Source organism: Emys orbicularis, chromosome 1 (genome assembly GCF_028017835.1).
Source record: "Emys orbicularis isolate rEmyOrb1 chromosome 1, rEmyOrb1.hap1, whole genome shotgun sequence".
NCBI lineage: Eukaryota > Metazoa > Chordata > Testudines > Emydidae > Emys > Emys orbicularis.
In genome coordinates this window covers 257,933,740-257,950,192 of record NC_088683.1, presented here as the reverse complement: position 1 = coordinate 257,950,192, position 16,453 = coordinate 257,933,740, and the positions used below count along the sequence as shown (strand labels likewise).

At 39.2% G+C, this 16,453-nt stretch overlaps 1 protein-coding gene across 1 annotated transcript in view; it reads right to left on the bottom strand.

The window, feature by feature from the left end:
- TUBGCP3 (tubulin gamma complex component 3) overlaps positions 1-16,453 on the bottom strand; it is a 110,524-nt gene that overhangs the window by 39,750 nt on the left and 54,321 nt on the right. The window contains exons 10-13 of the mRNA XM_065412856.1: positions 15,319-15,451; positions 13,056-13,222; positions 7,068-7,178; positions 6,583-6,691 (exon numbers count right to left, since the gene is read on the bottom strand). Of these exons, the coding sequence (XP_065268928.1) occupies positions 6,583-6,691; positions 7,068-7,178; positions 13,056-13,222; positions 15,319-15,451 (520 nt within the window). The remainder of the gene's footprint in view (positions 1-6,582; positions 6,692-7,067; positions 7,179-13,055; positions 13,223-15,318; positions 15,452-16,453) is intronic.

Sequence of the window (16,453 nt, the reverse complement as noted above, 5' to 3'; positions counted from 1 at the left end):
TTTCTATGATTTATAAATATTACACACAAATAACTACATTAAAAGAATATTATTCAAGTTGCAAAGTCAAGCACTTGGAAGTTAGGAAATGCCAGGTTAGGGTTGAGTGTGCAACTTTAACTTGCCTCCTTTATGTGCATGGATTATGACAGTCTTTAATTACATGATCACACACTATTTTTTTCCCTACAGGATCCTTGCCTGATTCAGTGCAAAGGGCAGACCTACTTTGCAGTGCTTGACTTTGCCTTTATAAAGTTACATACACATAAAAAAAACCCCTTAAAGAATATTAAGGTTGCAAATTGAGCACAGTCATTTTACCCTGTGGCATAACACTGACACCCACATGGGTCATTAGCAGGGTTGGAACCTTTGGATCCCCCATACAGACCTCTGCCACTTGACATAACAAAGTAATTGATAACAACAGTAGGTCGTCATCCTCTGTGTGGACAAGCATCGAACAGGGATGAGACACACGCTTTTGCCAGAAGGTTTCACAGATATTTGCTGACAGCAGAGAAATGGTGAGACTCAGGAACCTTGGGCTCCATTCCAGGCTCTGGAGGAAGTGTTCTCTAGCAGTCACAGACCGTTCTGTCAGTTCCTTCGCAAGCTTGACCCCTTCTGCCCTGGTCTCCACAACCTGTCCCGATACGGTCTCTTCCCCAGTACCAGTCCCCTTAACCCAGTCCCCTTCTCCTTGACCAAGCAACCAGTCACAGTTCCCCCCCTTCTTGTCCCCGCCACTCCAATTTGTCATCCAATTTCAGTCCCTCCCCTCATCCCGTCTCCTTGACCCAGTCTCTTTGTTCAGTCAGTTGCAGTTCACCCCCCACAACCTGGCTCTTTGTCTGATCTGTCTCTCTTCCCCCCCACCTCTGTAAATCCCCATCACCCCACCAGTGGTCCCAGCTTCAGCCTCTTTGTTCAATCAGTCCCAGTCTTCCTTCCTAGTTACCAATCCCCAGGCCCCCACAACTCCCACCCTCAGTTTCTTTCTCCTCACCCAGGCCCCAGTTTCATCAGGGTCCTCATCAATCTACTCCTTTCCCTCCTCCACCTGGTCTGGCTCTCAACCTCTCCGCATTTGAGTCAGGCAGATTATTTCTCCAGGCTGTGTGAAAGCACAGGAGAGAGATAGGTTCCTAGCTCTCATTTTTGATGCCATGACCCACCTTGTTCCAGTGCAGCTAAGAGCTCAGCTACAGTTACAGGGAAAGTCTGGATTCATCCCTGTGGCCCTAGGCTGGAACATTCTCAGTCGCTCTGTGGGGATAGTCAGCATTAGAAGCTGTGGGGATCTGGTCAGCATTAGAAGCTGTGGGGCAATGGAGTATAGTCAGTAAGCAGAGTCTTCAGAGATTTTAGCTGCTAATTCTACTGCGCGTGTGAAAACGGATTTTTCAAGGCTTAAAATTTGGCCAAATTTTGGAGGATTTTCACAGGAATAAGCAAAAGGCACATCCCTAAGACAAAAAGCTATCCCATGTTAAATTTCAAAACCCTGTTCCATATCATAGGGGCACTAGTTTCTCTCAGAAAAAGTTGCTTTTCCCTAGCTTTGTTCTTGGAAATTGGTGAACTAGTTTGGCTGAAAATTTCCATAAAGTGTTTATGCCAAAACAGTTTGGGAAAGTTAAAAGCAACCGAAAACAGGTTCTGATAAGGGAAAGTGGCAGACAACTTTAATTACAGGCGATGGTGCCAGCTCTTGACATAACAATGGTATCTGCAGTAACCCTAGCTACTATAAGAATTTGTAAGTGTTAAACCATCATGCATTAGGGCACAAGCTCACCACTAACTGCCTGTGCATTATAGGGTTCTCACAACTTCCTGAAGCACCAAGTTATAGCTACTGTTGGATAAAGAATACTAGACAAGATGGAAAAGTTATCTGACATGGCAATACCTATATTCCTAGGATGCCCCAAACTGACCAGTACAGGTAAGTATAAAATAACTAGAGGAGGTTGGGACTATCAATAGGTACAATTGTATTATGGCAAATGGGTTGGAGGTGACATGTCACTAGAGATGCCTGCTCAATTCTAATGGTCTCTTTCATCAGGCCTGACTGGCCTCCTGCCAGTCCACCATTCTCTTCAAAAGGAGAATTAAGGCTTAACATGAGTTGTCTGTGCTGGACCACTTAGTGTTGTCCCCCATTTGAACTACTGCATGCCTCAGTTGTTACCTTTGCCATAAGTTCATGTTGAAAAGTAGGAAGAAAAACCTTCAAGGAAGGGAGAGGAGGAGAGAAAAACAATGTTATGCAAGGTCCACCCCAAAGTCATGCGTTCTAAAGCTCAGTACCTGAGGAGACACTTCCTTCTACAGGGTGTTTTGAGCCCAAGTGGAAGGCAAGACGAAATAGCTGACAAATCAGCCAGAAAGGAGCTAGAACTTCTAATCACATGACCTAAGCTCAGACCTTGCATAATACTCCTCTTTGATTAACAGCTGTATAGAGTGCCATTTCTGTTCTGGTTGTAAGGCAGCTAAGTGAGGGTTATTGTAAAAGGATTTCTTCTTAGCGTATGCACAACGTGCCTCAGGTGACATGTGACCAGCGTTCATCACCGAATTTGGTCCGCTGATTGGATCATTAGCTTCCCCGGCCTGGGCCAGGTACTAATGGGGAGTACGATGTGAACACTGAACAAATACATATGTGCATTGTACAAGAATAGCTTCCTTTTATCAGTTTTACATTTGATTCCTTTCTCAATTTCATACACTGAGCTCTCATTCTAGCATTATGAGACAGGAAACCTGAATAACCTTCTCTACACTTTCCATAAATACCTCTTTCCACAGATACAAGTTTAAACATCCCATGATTATTGTCACCTGTTTAGGTATTGCAACTCTAGGATGGCACTGAGCATATTTCACTCACTGCACTGCCATTGCATCACAAGAATTAATGTAATTTCCTGGACTGAACATAGGAGTGGGAGCCAGGAACTCAACACTTTTAACCCCAACTTTGTCACACACAAGTCAGTCATAACCTCACTCTCTCGTCTCCATTGCATTAGGAAACAGGTACTACTTAAGTAATTAAGTAGTATTATGACAAACTGGTTGGTCTTCAAAGTAGTAGATTCTTGAAGCCAAAAACAAACAATGGCATTTGCAAACCTTGAAGTTTAAACATACTGGAATTTGAAACCCTACAGTGATATAGTTCTCTACCTCCATGAAACCAAGTTGTGTTTGGGTGTTTTTTGTTTTGTTGTGTTTTTTAATCAGCACTGATAGTAAGCAGGTCAAAGTAATGACCAAACAGAGAATTATAACTTTATGCTCTAGGCAGCAAGCTTCACTTTCATGTTATATAGTAAGTAAACATACAAAAGTCTAAGTATACCATCAAGAAAGCTTACAATTTATATTACTACAATAAAGTCATTCTATAATTGTTCATCAAAAATATCAAAAGTTAAATGAGACTGACAAGCTCTCTTTCCAATCACATCTGGTGTCATCTGGAAGTAATTAGATAGAGGATGCAGGAAACCTCTTTTGCAAAGTAAGATTAGTAAATTCAAGAACACATTAGGAACTATGTGATTCTAGTGGTGGATTTATACATTAAAAAGGGAACTAATAATATAGCTTATGTCTGACAATTTGTCTTCAGTTACCGCTATTGTTTTTTAAAATCTCTATTGTAAATAAACTTATTTCTAGTCATTATAATGACAGTATTCTGCAAATAAGTATATTTTCACTGCATTTAAGCTACCTGGGTTACACCCACTCACTGTCAGAACTTAGTGTTAGTTTAAAGACAGCAATTTTATGTTTGAATAAAATAATTTGCTAAAAACTTAACCAGTTGGCTTCCCTTTAAGCCAAACATCTAAAAAAATGGGTGAATATAGACTGTGTTTGTCAAACTAATATCAAAATGTGTCAGTTTTTACTCTTAAAATTTGCTTAGGCGTAATGAATTCTAGCCATGCAATTTTTCTGTGAAAATTACAATGGTAAAACAGTACTGATTGTGTACCAACATATATTGAACTATCTAAATGGGAAATGACATACAAAAATCTGTGCAAAATTATCACATTACTTCAATATTTGCCTTCACACATGCATCTATGTATTGCAAAAGTTAACCCAATATTTCCAAATGTACCATTTATGATTTGCCAGGAAAACACTTCATAAGTTTAAGACTTCTTAAATAAAGATTTACACTTATACATACACCTAAAGTATACATCAATTTTTAGAATCCATCTACATATATAATTCACCTAAGACTATAACTATTTTTAACATTGTTGTGCATCGGTAAGTTGTGTATTTTTTTTAAACTGTCTAAATACATATTTTTAGTACACTAACAGCTGTCACATTCTCTCATACATTTCCATAAAACTTGTTTTTAATGCTAATGTAAAAAAAATCCAAAGCTAATTAACGCAATAAAGCATACATTCAGGTAAACTTAAGGATCTGATTTAAAATGACAAAAGCAAAGGAATCCAGAGTTAAGACTGGAACTCTCTTTAATTTGCCCTATTATGATTAATTATATAAAGGGAAATGTCACAACAGTGGTAGATTAAGCAAATAAGAACATATGCACAGGCAGGGAAGGATGAGTTAGAAATGCAGTTTCACAGCTGACAGAATTTTCTTTTCGTGTGTGGATGGGCAAGATAAAATTAAACAAATTAATATAGAAATGGTTATTTTACCATACCATTTATACTTAAATTGTAAACTGTAGGGGCAGGGACTGTCTTTTTGTTCTATGTTTGTACAACATCTAGCATAATTGTCACTACAGTAACAAAACAAACGGTGTATTTAGGTTATAGTCCCCAATCTTGCCAAGATCATAATAGAGTAGGACTAGAGCGGAGTCAATTTAAAAAAAACAAACAAAAAACCCCAATGCTATCTGAAAACATTTTAACTAGTGTTATTTGTAACATCTAAAATTGCTACAATTGAAAGATTAGAGACATTTTTTCACGTTTGTTTCCTTTGTTCATTTAACTGCACTATGTATACTCAGAAAAATTAATTCCCCCATGTAAAGGGGTACCTTGCCCATGGGCTGGAGAATCTGGGGCTAAACTAGCTCAGATTACAAGATGAGTCCCACCAGAGGGGAATCAGATTATTCAAATATAAAAAGCAACAGGAAGCGGGAGGAAGCATGAGGAGGAGGCCGAGCTCTTACAGTGAGGGAACTGCAGAGTGAAGCTGCAGGGAAAGAGTCTCCTGCAGAATAATCCAAAGTTGTTTTGTTTTTTATATTCAGTTCAGAAGTAGCCAAGAGAAGAAAGGCAAATTGGATGAAATTTGAGAACAGGTATGGCAGAAAAGAGATTTTACCAGATGTCAGGAACTTCAGAGGAGAAAGCTTTTACACCCACAGAATCTGGACTATATGAAAAAGATTTAGGAGGGGACAGAAGAAGTGCATAGGGTTCATATGCCCACAAAAATTCATTTTATTAATATGATATTCATAATGCACATTGTATTGGGAGTCTATTTAACAACCACAGAAACACCACACACTAATTTTTTGAAAGGAACATTTCTGAATGTTGATAAATGCAAAGTACTGCACATTAAAAAACATAATCCCAACTATACACACAAAATGATAGGGCCAAAATTAACTGTTTCCGCTCAAGAAAGTCATTTTGGAGTCGTTGTGGATAGTTCTCTGAAAACATCCGCTCAATATGTGGCAGCAGTCAAAAAACCTAACAATGTTAGGAACCATTAGGAAAGGGATAGATAATAAGACAGAAAATATCAATGTTTCTATATAAACCCATGATATGTCCACATCTTGAATATTGCGTGCCAATCTGGTCGCCCCATCTCAAAAAAGTTATATTAGAACTGAAAAAGGTACAGAGAAGTGCAACAAAAATGATTATGGGTATGGAACAGCTTCCAGATATGACAGCGGTCTATAAAATCTTGACTGGTGTGGAGAAAGTGAATAAGGAAATGTTATTTACTCCTTCCCATAACAAAAGAACTAGGGCTCACCCAATGAAATTAATAAGCAGCAGGTTTAAAACAAAAGAAAGTACTTCTTCACACAATGACTTGTTGGCAGGGGATGTTGTAAAGGCCAAGACTATAACAGGGTTCAAAAAAGAACTAGATATGTTCATGGAGTATAGGTCTATCAGTGGCTATTAGTCACAATGGTGAGTGATGTAACACCATGCTCTGAGTGTCCCTCGCCTCTGTTTGCCAGAAGCTGGGAGTGGACAACAGGGGATGGATCACTAGATGATTGCTCTGTTCTGTTTATTCCCTCTGAAGCACCTGGTATTGGCCCCTGTCCACAGACAGGATACTGGGCTAGATGGATCATTGGTTTGACCCAGTATGGTGGTTCTTATGTTCTTAACTACACTTTCCTATGTATAAATGCATTTTGCACATTAAAAACATTAGGAAAAGTTTTCTATAAGCAAAAAAAAATCCAGTTAAACTTTACTTTGCCAAAAATCACTAATTGCAACAGGTCTGAAGTTCAAAGGTACAATTAGGTTATCAGTTTTGATATCATACCATCTTTTGGTGATTCTGCAGACTTTGCCACAGCTATCATCTTTGTAGATGGAGTTTGGTCATGACAAACCTGATGTAAGAAGTTTATGGATTTTCCTATTAGAAGGACCTAAACACAAGAGAATAACTTTTTAGATGTTATTTTTATATAAACAATAAAAATGAAATGTTGTCTGTAAGTTAATTGTTGCCTCCCCACTCCCAACCCCTGAAAAACAGATGAATCCCCTGATGTAGTAATATATATCAAGCACTACTTCTTTTTAAACGTCCTCTTTCTTCAAAGTACCAGTAATTCAATTACACAAAACCAAGTTTCTTCCTCCATCTCAAAGTAACAATCCAGGTTATCCAAACACCTTTTTCAGACAACATGGCAGGTTCAAAACATTCGGCTAAATTTATGCCACATGTTTTTAATGTTATTCCAGCCATAAACAGCAGCAAAGGGTCAATGAAACATCAAACAATCCTTTTTCCCATACCTTTTTTGATTGATCCATTGTAATGAATGAAGGGATCATTGATTTTCTTAAAGTGTACTTGTCATGCCACAACCGGTCTGCTTTAACTGTAGGATCTGAAGCTACAAAAAACTGCAGGTTGACAGAAGCATTAGATATAAAAGGAATTTACCTGGCATTTATGTTTCACACACATACACCCACTTTTGTATTTCATTTCTAAGTGGAGACATATTACATATACATGTTTATTTATAGTCCCACGTCAAGCAGGTGTTATTGCCTTTGGGATTTTTGGGGGAGTGGATTTCTTTTATTTTGTTGTTTCCTTGAATAGTGCATGCACATACTACATAGAAATCAAACTGTATTTTTGTATAAGCATTTTGGTACTTTTATGCTCTGTGGGCAGTGTTTTGGCACCACTGTTTTTTGCTGGACAGCAGCATTTTGGCACACAAAAAGAGCCGTAGCTGAATCCACCAAGACTAGCTCATTATTTCTCCTGAGCTTCTTGTCAGAAGGATCTTTCAAGGAAGCTATGCCCTCTATGGGAAGAGCCTGTGATATGCACAAAAAGGACCACATCTCTGGTCTCTCAGAATCTCTGACAGGTGGTAAAAAGCCAGCATATTGCCAGATGCTCTCTTTGCCCAGAGAGTCTTCTTGAGTGAAAAGGCCTTTTATTTGACTTGAATAGTCTCTTCACAGAGATCTGAAGTCTTCAATGGCAAAGACCCTGGCTTGATCTGGAGGAGCCTCCATCTGGGAGGGCATACACTGGATCTGACTCAGATATGATCTCTTTCATGTGGGCCATTCTGCCTAACCAGTCCCTAGTTGCAAAGGATGAGGCCAATGAGAAGTCAGGAGTTTGGGAGGAGGTAGCTCCCTTTCTGGGCAGTCTCTTCCCAATTAAGTTCTTTAAACAAGGACTCGCAGATCTATCATAAAAGGGTTTAACTGGGAAGAAAGTCAGGATCAGGCAGCTACCCGCAATAATGTAACAAAGAGCAACAGCCCAGATTGCAGACTGGAAGGCCCTTCCAAGCCCCTCCTGCGCCTTCCAATACCCTCTACCTCAAACATGAGTGACAGATGTACAGATAGGATAGTGGGGTGAGGGAAATCTGGTCTGTTTGTAATGGTGCAGTCTGAAGAAGGAGCTCTAACACTTTCATCCCCACAAGGGCAGAGTTAAGGTTGTGATGCATTGTCAGTAGTGAGGTGTGTAGAGGGCATGCACAATCAGATGCCTTAACTTACAATTTCTTGTTCTTTGGAATTGGTGTTAAGTATGTTATTTACAGACTAACCTTAATTAACACATAACATACTGTTTTATGTATTTTCTTATTTACTCAGATTCTGAAGGGACTGTGTGGCAGGGCAGGGGTAAAACCCCCTTTAAAGCCCTGCCAAAATGCTGGATGCAGCCTGCTCTCTGGCCAGGAGGCCAGGTGTAGAGATGCAGGTACTCAGCAGGGAGCCCAGCTGCAAGCCCTAACGAGGGCTGGCTCAGAGGAATATGCTGAGCTAAATAGTGACAGCTGGCCTGGAGCAGGAGAGGGCTATAAAAGCCCTGGGCAAACCTCAGTGGGGAGGCTAGCCTGGGAGGAGACAGGAGGGCAGTATCTCTGTCTCCTTACCAACAAGGAAGCCTGAAGGGCCAGGAGACCCTGGGGAGGGTCTGTGGGGCACTAACTGTTGTGGGATCTGGGAACTGCACAAGCACTGTAAGTAAAGACACTTGGGTGATCCAGCAAAAGAAGGCATGGAAGGCTCTTTATTATACCAGCCTAAACACAGGGTGCAGGCACAAAAGTGGGAGAGCCTGCTCGGACCCTGTGACAGACTGACAACACAGCAATAGCTACATTAATTAAAAAAAAACAGGATCTGCTGCTGGGCCGGCTGGGGCACTTTCACGAAGATCCTAGTATTTGGTAAATTAGCTGCTGCTTTGTCGGTTCCTGTTCTTCATTAAACTTTGTTGGTTGATTAGTAGATTGACAGGATCCAGGAAAGATGATGTAACAGGAATACACCACATTTTCATGAAACCTGAATATGTCTACATAGGAGTTTGGAAAGTGCCTAACAGAAGTTTCCAAACTGTGATTCATGGAGAGCTGACTGGCCACATAGTACTGGTTCTCCTACTTATAGCCAACTGCTAAATCTCATTAAAAACAGATAGGAACTTATAAAATAATTTCCTAATGTTACTTTTTCAGGTAAGCAGGCATGCTCAATTGCAATTAGGCAAGCAATGTAATCACAATGGGGAAGGGACGTGCCCACAAGACACTGTCTCCATTAAGATGTGGTCTACACTACCAAAGAGTTTGAGAATTCGTGGCTTACCACATTTTGGACTACACTTTAAGTGCCATATTCTGTATTCAAATTGGGTGGGCTTCTGTTGGGTTGGTGATCTAGAATGCTGAGGTTTCCCTCTTGTTCTCAACCAAGTGTAATTGATGCAAAGATGCCTGTGCGAGCCTGCAGAAAGCCAGAAATAGTTCTGGGAAGTGTGACCTGACACATTCATCTCAATGGGGTGCCCACTGAGGAAAATTTAAATGTCAAAATTATTCTCAGTGCTGATCAAAACATATAAGAAAGAAGACTGACAGTCATATCATGAAGTTCTTCACAATCTACTCAGTATCAACTCAACTTGGTGCCACTAGGGTATGGCACTTTGAAGAGTACCATCAGTTTCTTCCTCTGAATAAACCTGACCTGTAGAGCTAGAAGGCTAGATGTGAGGAGCAGAGGCCAAGGGAATGAGAAACTCATCAAGGGGGAGTCAATCACTCTGAGGCCAGGACGATATCCAAGCCCTATCCCCACATAACCAAAATGGCCTCCCCTAGAGAAGCCAGATAGCTTTGTCCCTATAGCTAGTAGTTGCTGCTCCTCCTCCCCACTCCTCTTCTGGAGGGTTTTAGCAGACATCATTGCATCAGTTACAATATAAGTCACATTTTCAAGCTTTTCTTTGTAGCCATGAATGTTTACGAAGATATTTTTAAATGAAATAGATTTTGATGCTGTGACATGACTGAGCCAGGGGTTTAGGCAGATACCTATTCTGCCTAGGCCTTAATCCAGCTTTGCCCACAAATGTAAATGAACGCCAGTGAGTGGGAGCCAGGGTCTGAGAAGCCCAGCAGTGGATATGCTATCTGTTAGTGACATCTTGTGTGGGTGGAGCTTCAGAGAAAGCCTCCAATATTTCTCCCCCCAATTTGAGTCTGACTATATGAAAATTCAGATCACCAGCTGTATCTATACTTAGTTACCTTATCAGAACATTTTAGTAATTTAAAAATTAATCTGATTTTTTATTATTAATTATCTTAACTTTTTTGTGACAGAATTACAACTGACAGACTAGACATATGTAAATATACAGTGGTATTTAGCATGGATTTACAAAGACCAACTACAGAAACTGTTAAGAAATGATAGTCTATTTTACTATGTATATAAACCAAAACACTCAGATTATTTTATTTTTCAAGAATGCCTGAATATTTCACATAATGAGGCTAGGAGCAGTCTGTAAGATGCTTATGGTGTTATATTGCACTGAGACAACACACTACCCCAAGAATTAGAAATTTAAAAATTTACTCAACCAAGAGATTAGGTATAAAGTAATGCTTTTCATTCATTGGTTATTCCTTTAACCATAAGGGCTAATTTTTTACAGGCAACATATAGACCCATCTTGGTAAGTGGCATGTAACTAGATCTTGATCAATATGAACAACGAGAAATTTCATTTAAAAAAAGAAAAACCTTAGACAATTCAGTCACTTCTGGAAGTTATGAAAACAATGCTTCCTCTAAGGGCAAAGTAAAATGCAATTACTGTATCTAGAAAACATCCCGTAGCAAACACAAAGAGACAGGAATGCATTTTAGATTATAATTAATCCCATGAAAATACAGAGCTTGAAGAGGTGTGTGTGTGTGTGTGGGGGGGGGGGGGGGGAGAGAGAATCAAGGTCAGACTATAACTGCAATATGCTTTTATTTTATTGATTCATTTTCCACTCAAGGTCTTTGATTTTCATTATTATTTCACACACAAAGAACCACAGAAAAAATAAGAACTCATCATACAATTTTACTGCTAGACAAATGCCAAGGCCTCCCAACTAAAAACAGATATTAAAAAATGATAATTTTCTTATTAAGGAACAAATTTTCAAATATTAGATTCATTAATATGGATTGTGAAGGATCCCATCTTCATCTTATCAAGCAAGTGGACCTTACGGGGGAGGAGAATTTTTTCAAAATGCCACTGCTAGCAAGACACATGGCCTTCAGACAAAATGTAAGCTGTAAGTCCAACACACCACATTAAGCAATTGTTTATTTTCAGTATTTAAGATGCATTATCAATCTATGTAAATTTAAACAAGCTACTTGCAAAAAGTTGACAACTAATAAGTGACAGTGTCAATCACTTATGAGTTTAATTTTTTACTTGAAATATGGCAGAGGAGAGGGGACAAGTTACTTTTAATACTTTTGAAAGGTGTCATAGTGGCAGCCCTAAAGACTGAAGTTCTCTATTTATCCACATTGACCTTAGAGACCAACTCTGGATGACACTAATTCATTCTCCATGCTCATTTAATTTTTGACTCCAATATAGAATCATAGAAATTGAAAAGGTTATTTAGTCCACAGTTAACAATCTCAGAAGAGTTTAAGTAACTCAGTAACCTAAGTGCCTAATTCATTTTTAAAAATGGAGTTTAGGCTCCTAAATCTCATTGAAACTCAAAATAAGATTACATAAACCGAGTTGTAGCCTGGCAAGGAGAAAAGCAAGCGTGAGGATGATTGAGGTAAGTGTAAACAGGTACAGTTAACAGTGAAGTGCCAATGAGATCTATGAATAAAAAGCCTTATATAAGAGTTGAATACTCTGATTATTAATTTTGTTAAATGATAGAATAAGGAGGTACTATGAAGGTGATAGTACATGAATAACTAGAACAAGGATGCATTTTATAGGAATCTATTACTGCAGAAGTCAAAGCAAATTTTGTAGGACTTTTAAAGGTATTTCATTCTCATAACGTTTTCTACAGAATTTGAAAAAGTGAAAGACTCCAAGAGCTCAATATATTTAGCTTAAACAGAAGGGTCAGGGGTGACCTGATTACACTTTATAAGTATCTACACGGGGAATAAATATTTAATAATGGGTTCTTCAATCTAGCAGAGAAAGGTATTACACAATCCAATGGCTGGAAATTGAAGCTAGACAATTTCAGACTGGAAATAAGGCATTAATTTTTGACGGAGTGTAATTAACCATTGGAACAATTTACCAAGGGTTGTGGTGGATTCTCCATCACTAAAAAGTCTTAAATCAAGACTCGGTGTTTTTCTAAAAGATATGTTTCAGGAATTACTTTGGGGAAGTTCTATGGCCCTTGTTATACAGGAGGTCAGATTAGATGATCTCACAGTGGTCCCTTCTGGCCTTGGAATCTATGAAAATTATTTGCACTAATGCCTAGGATAATAGTAGGAACTGTAAACATAAGACGTTAATAAAAATAAACTACAAAGCAAGAGAAATAGTCAAACCTTATACTTCAGGCACAAAATGGATTGCTTGCAAGAGTTGGAACAACTTTTGTACACCATAATGTTATGAGTACATTTTCCAGAAAGAGGTTGAGAGGGTCTGGGCTTTCTCGAACAGTTTTTTTTGCCACGAGTAGAGGCAGCATGCTGGACTTGATGGATCAGTTATCCAATTCAGTCAGGTCATTACTACATGTAGTTTAGTTACTGTGTATGTAAGTTACACAGGCCATTTCATATTTTAAAATAATGTTGTGCAACTGAACTATTTTTATGCTCATAATGGGTTCAATCCTGCAGTTCTCACTCAAATGTATCATTGATTTTTACTCAAATAAGAACTCGAAAAGGTATCAATATTACTAGTTATACATAACTTACTTCATGGTATGTGTCCTCCAGCTCCCCATCATAAATCCAGCGGTAAAGGAAATTCAAGACAGGATGGGACACTAGGCCAAGAATGTGTTGTACCAGGGATCTCATATAGGGATCTCCTGTTTTAGTGTAGGCATGGACAGCTGATGCTAGTTCACCACCTTTTCTTCCTATGGAGACAAAAGTAGACAGGTGAAGGAAAGAGAGCAGGTTCTGATTATGTACTTTATATTTCAAAAATAACTTTCTTCAGGCCATGATGACTAACTGTATGTCTGTCCATCTCTAACCTTGTTATACAGCAATTTTAAATCCAACACATATAAACATTTAGGCTATGTCTACAATGCATGCCACTTGCAGCAGCGCTTAGGGTATATGTAGCTACATACTATGGAGAAAAGCAGACTGCAGTCACACAGGGGTGTGTGGCTACACATGTCAGTGGAAGGCTCTGGCAGCGTGGAGGCATAGGGAAAGTCTTGGCAGCAGGGAGCTGCTGGAACCTTTCCCTGCTGCCTCCCCCCCCCACCCCCCCCCTAGAGCTTTTTCCCACAGTAGTAAAAGGCTCTGGCAGCTCCCTGGAAAAGACTGGCAGTAGGGAGGCAGTCTAGATGAAGGCAGTGCAGCTTGTGCAAGTAGAGAGCCATTTATGGTTCAGGTGTGTCTTTATTCTACTCACCTAAGCAGTGCCTCACCATCTACACTGCTGTTTATACCCTGGCTGGGGATAAGGGTATGTACTCTACACACCACCAAAAGGAGTGTGCAATGTAGACATACATTTAGAATTATGACAATTAAAAGAAAACATTAGAAGGAAGATTTAAATATTAAATATCAAACTTAAATCTGTATTTTAACATGTTTCGACACATCCATTGATAAGCTCTGGTTGTTTTATGCCACCCTGAAGCAAGCAAGACCAAGCATGCCAGTTAGTTTTTGCTTTATACTGCTCTGGTGAAGCAAGCCAACCATAAACCCTGCTTGAGGGTACATTTCAATTTCCTCTCTCGTCCTCTAAATTATCCTTGCCTCTTGCACCTCCCTACATTCCCGTGTGCATGCATGCATGCACACACAGAGTTCTCTCGCTCTCTCCAATCCTTCCTATCTTCCCCTGCAGTTTCCTCCTTCCTCTTGCAATCTGAGTAGCTTTAGTGCAATCACTAGCTTTTGAAATAAAATACACCACTACCTCGATATAACGCCACCAGATATAACACGAATTTGGATATAACGCAGTAAAGCAGTGCTCCGGGGGGGGCGGGGCTGCGCACTCCGGTGGATCAAAGCAAGTTCAATGTAACGCGGTTTCACCTATAACGCGGTAAGATTTTTTGGCTCCCGAGGACAGCGTTATATCGAGGTAGAGGTGTATTTAGGATTAATGGTCTCTCTTTACTGTTATGTCGCATAAGTGAAAGTTTGTCAGCACAGACTGCTACATAAAATCTCTTTCTTCAGAAAAACTTAATGAACTACCCTCTTACAAAATCATTTCTCACTGTTCTCTCTGGTACCGAGGCCATATGCATTCTTCCATTAAGAAATGGTTTCAAAATGGCCATAGCCTCCCACTGTTTCCAATGGGAGTGAAGCCAAACTTTCCTCAGGGCAGACTATATACCCTCTATGCCAGAGGAATACTCAGACTCACTACAGCAATGGGAGATGGCAGCCATTTTGAAAGAGCATAGCTCTTAGTGTAATTCTCCGAAGCAGAACATTAATCTTCAGGCTCCACAGAGTAAGAAACTTTCAGTTATGAAGAATATGAAAAGTGACCATTAACCCTAATTTTTTTTTCAAATGTATCCTGTACAAGAGATTTCAGTGAGTTTTAGTTAGATGGGCAGTTTGAAGAATCTGCATTATTTTGATAAGAAGAAAGCTTCCATTTCTGCTCAAATAGCCTGGTAACCAGCAACAACAGGAAAAGCAATAAAATATATAATCATTTAAAATGTGTTTTTAGTAAGTAAATTTACAAGAGTATGTGAGAGTATTACTATGGTTATGTAAATATCTATTTAAAATGCTGAAGATAGTCTGGTGGATCTACTGCTTACAGACTTGTTTGAAGGGAAGGTGAACATTTTTACCTGGTCTTCAACCAGCCACATCACTACCAGAAGTCTACTAGTTTAATCTCAAATATAATTAATTTAATATAACTGGCATCCATGCTTGGCATGCACAATCACTCCTGAAGTTACAAAACTTTAAAAAATAAAGAAATATTAAAAAAAAAATAACAGACCTTGACAGTGATCGACAAGTGCTGCAAGTGTCTTGAGTCTTATTTTAGGATCATATGTCCATACTAGAAGACGACGAAGTGTTAAACTGCTCTCAAGTCCCAAATTTACACCCTGATCATCTTCAAGTTGCAGCTGATCAAATTAAAACACACAGGCATAGTCAAAACACAGCATTCAAGTACTGGCAGCAAAATAGATATTCTACATTTTTGTTCTGAAGTTAGCTTCGTTTAGTTTTTTTATTACATGAAACTAGTCAATACATACATTTTATGATAAAATTCTTAGGCTAAAACTTCATAGACTGACATAAGAAGAAACCAAGAATCAAGTGTAGATGAAAGCACAGCGCAAAATGTAAAAATAATGGATCTGACAGAAGAAAGAGGGTAGGGAAGACATGAGGATATGCAACAGAAGCATCAGACAGCTTGATGGATAGGTAGTTACAAAAGCAGCGAAGGACAGAGAAACAATGCTGAAGGATAGCAGGTGGTAATCGGAGAGGCTATTTCAGAGAACGAGTGGAAAGAGAACAAAATGTGTAAAACAAGAATCCTGAGAGCAACAGAATGAATAGTGAAATTTCTACCATGACAGCAGCAGCTTGATTTTAATTCTGCATGGGACAAAGTCTCTTGAAATTTTCCTCCAAAAGTCACCACAATAAAGCAAATAAGTTAACTACAAAGTTCAAAGATGGAGTACTATTAATATATAGGAGCCTAAGTCACTTCTGGAAATGGAACTTGGGTGCTTTTGAAAAAGTTTTACTTCAGATTTAATGAATAGTGCTTAATTAAGGTGTGAATTGAAATCCATGTGGCTGCTCTGCAAATCTTCCCAAAGGGCATCTGCTTAAAACATACACAGAAGCAGCTGTATCGTATATGGGTGGGTGCCAACCCCCGTTACTAAGGGGACCCTAGCCTGAGAGTACACAAGCAAATACATGAAGAAATACATAGCTGTAGAGTGGAAGAACGCATTGGACAAGATGATGGTATGCCAAAATTGCAGCTAAATGGCCTTTCAGGGACAGAACTAACTCCTTGAGGTGTCACAAGTAATCCATATAAAGGAACACAGGAGGACCCTGGAACAACCCCTGTAGTAATCGCCCAAGTAAAGAAA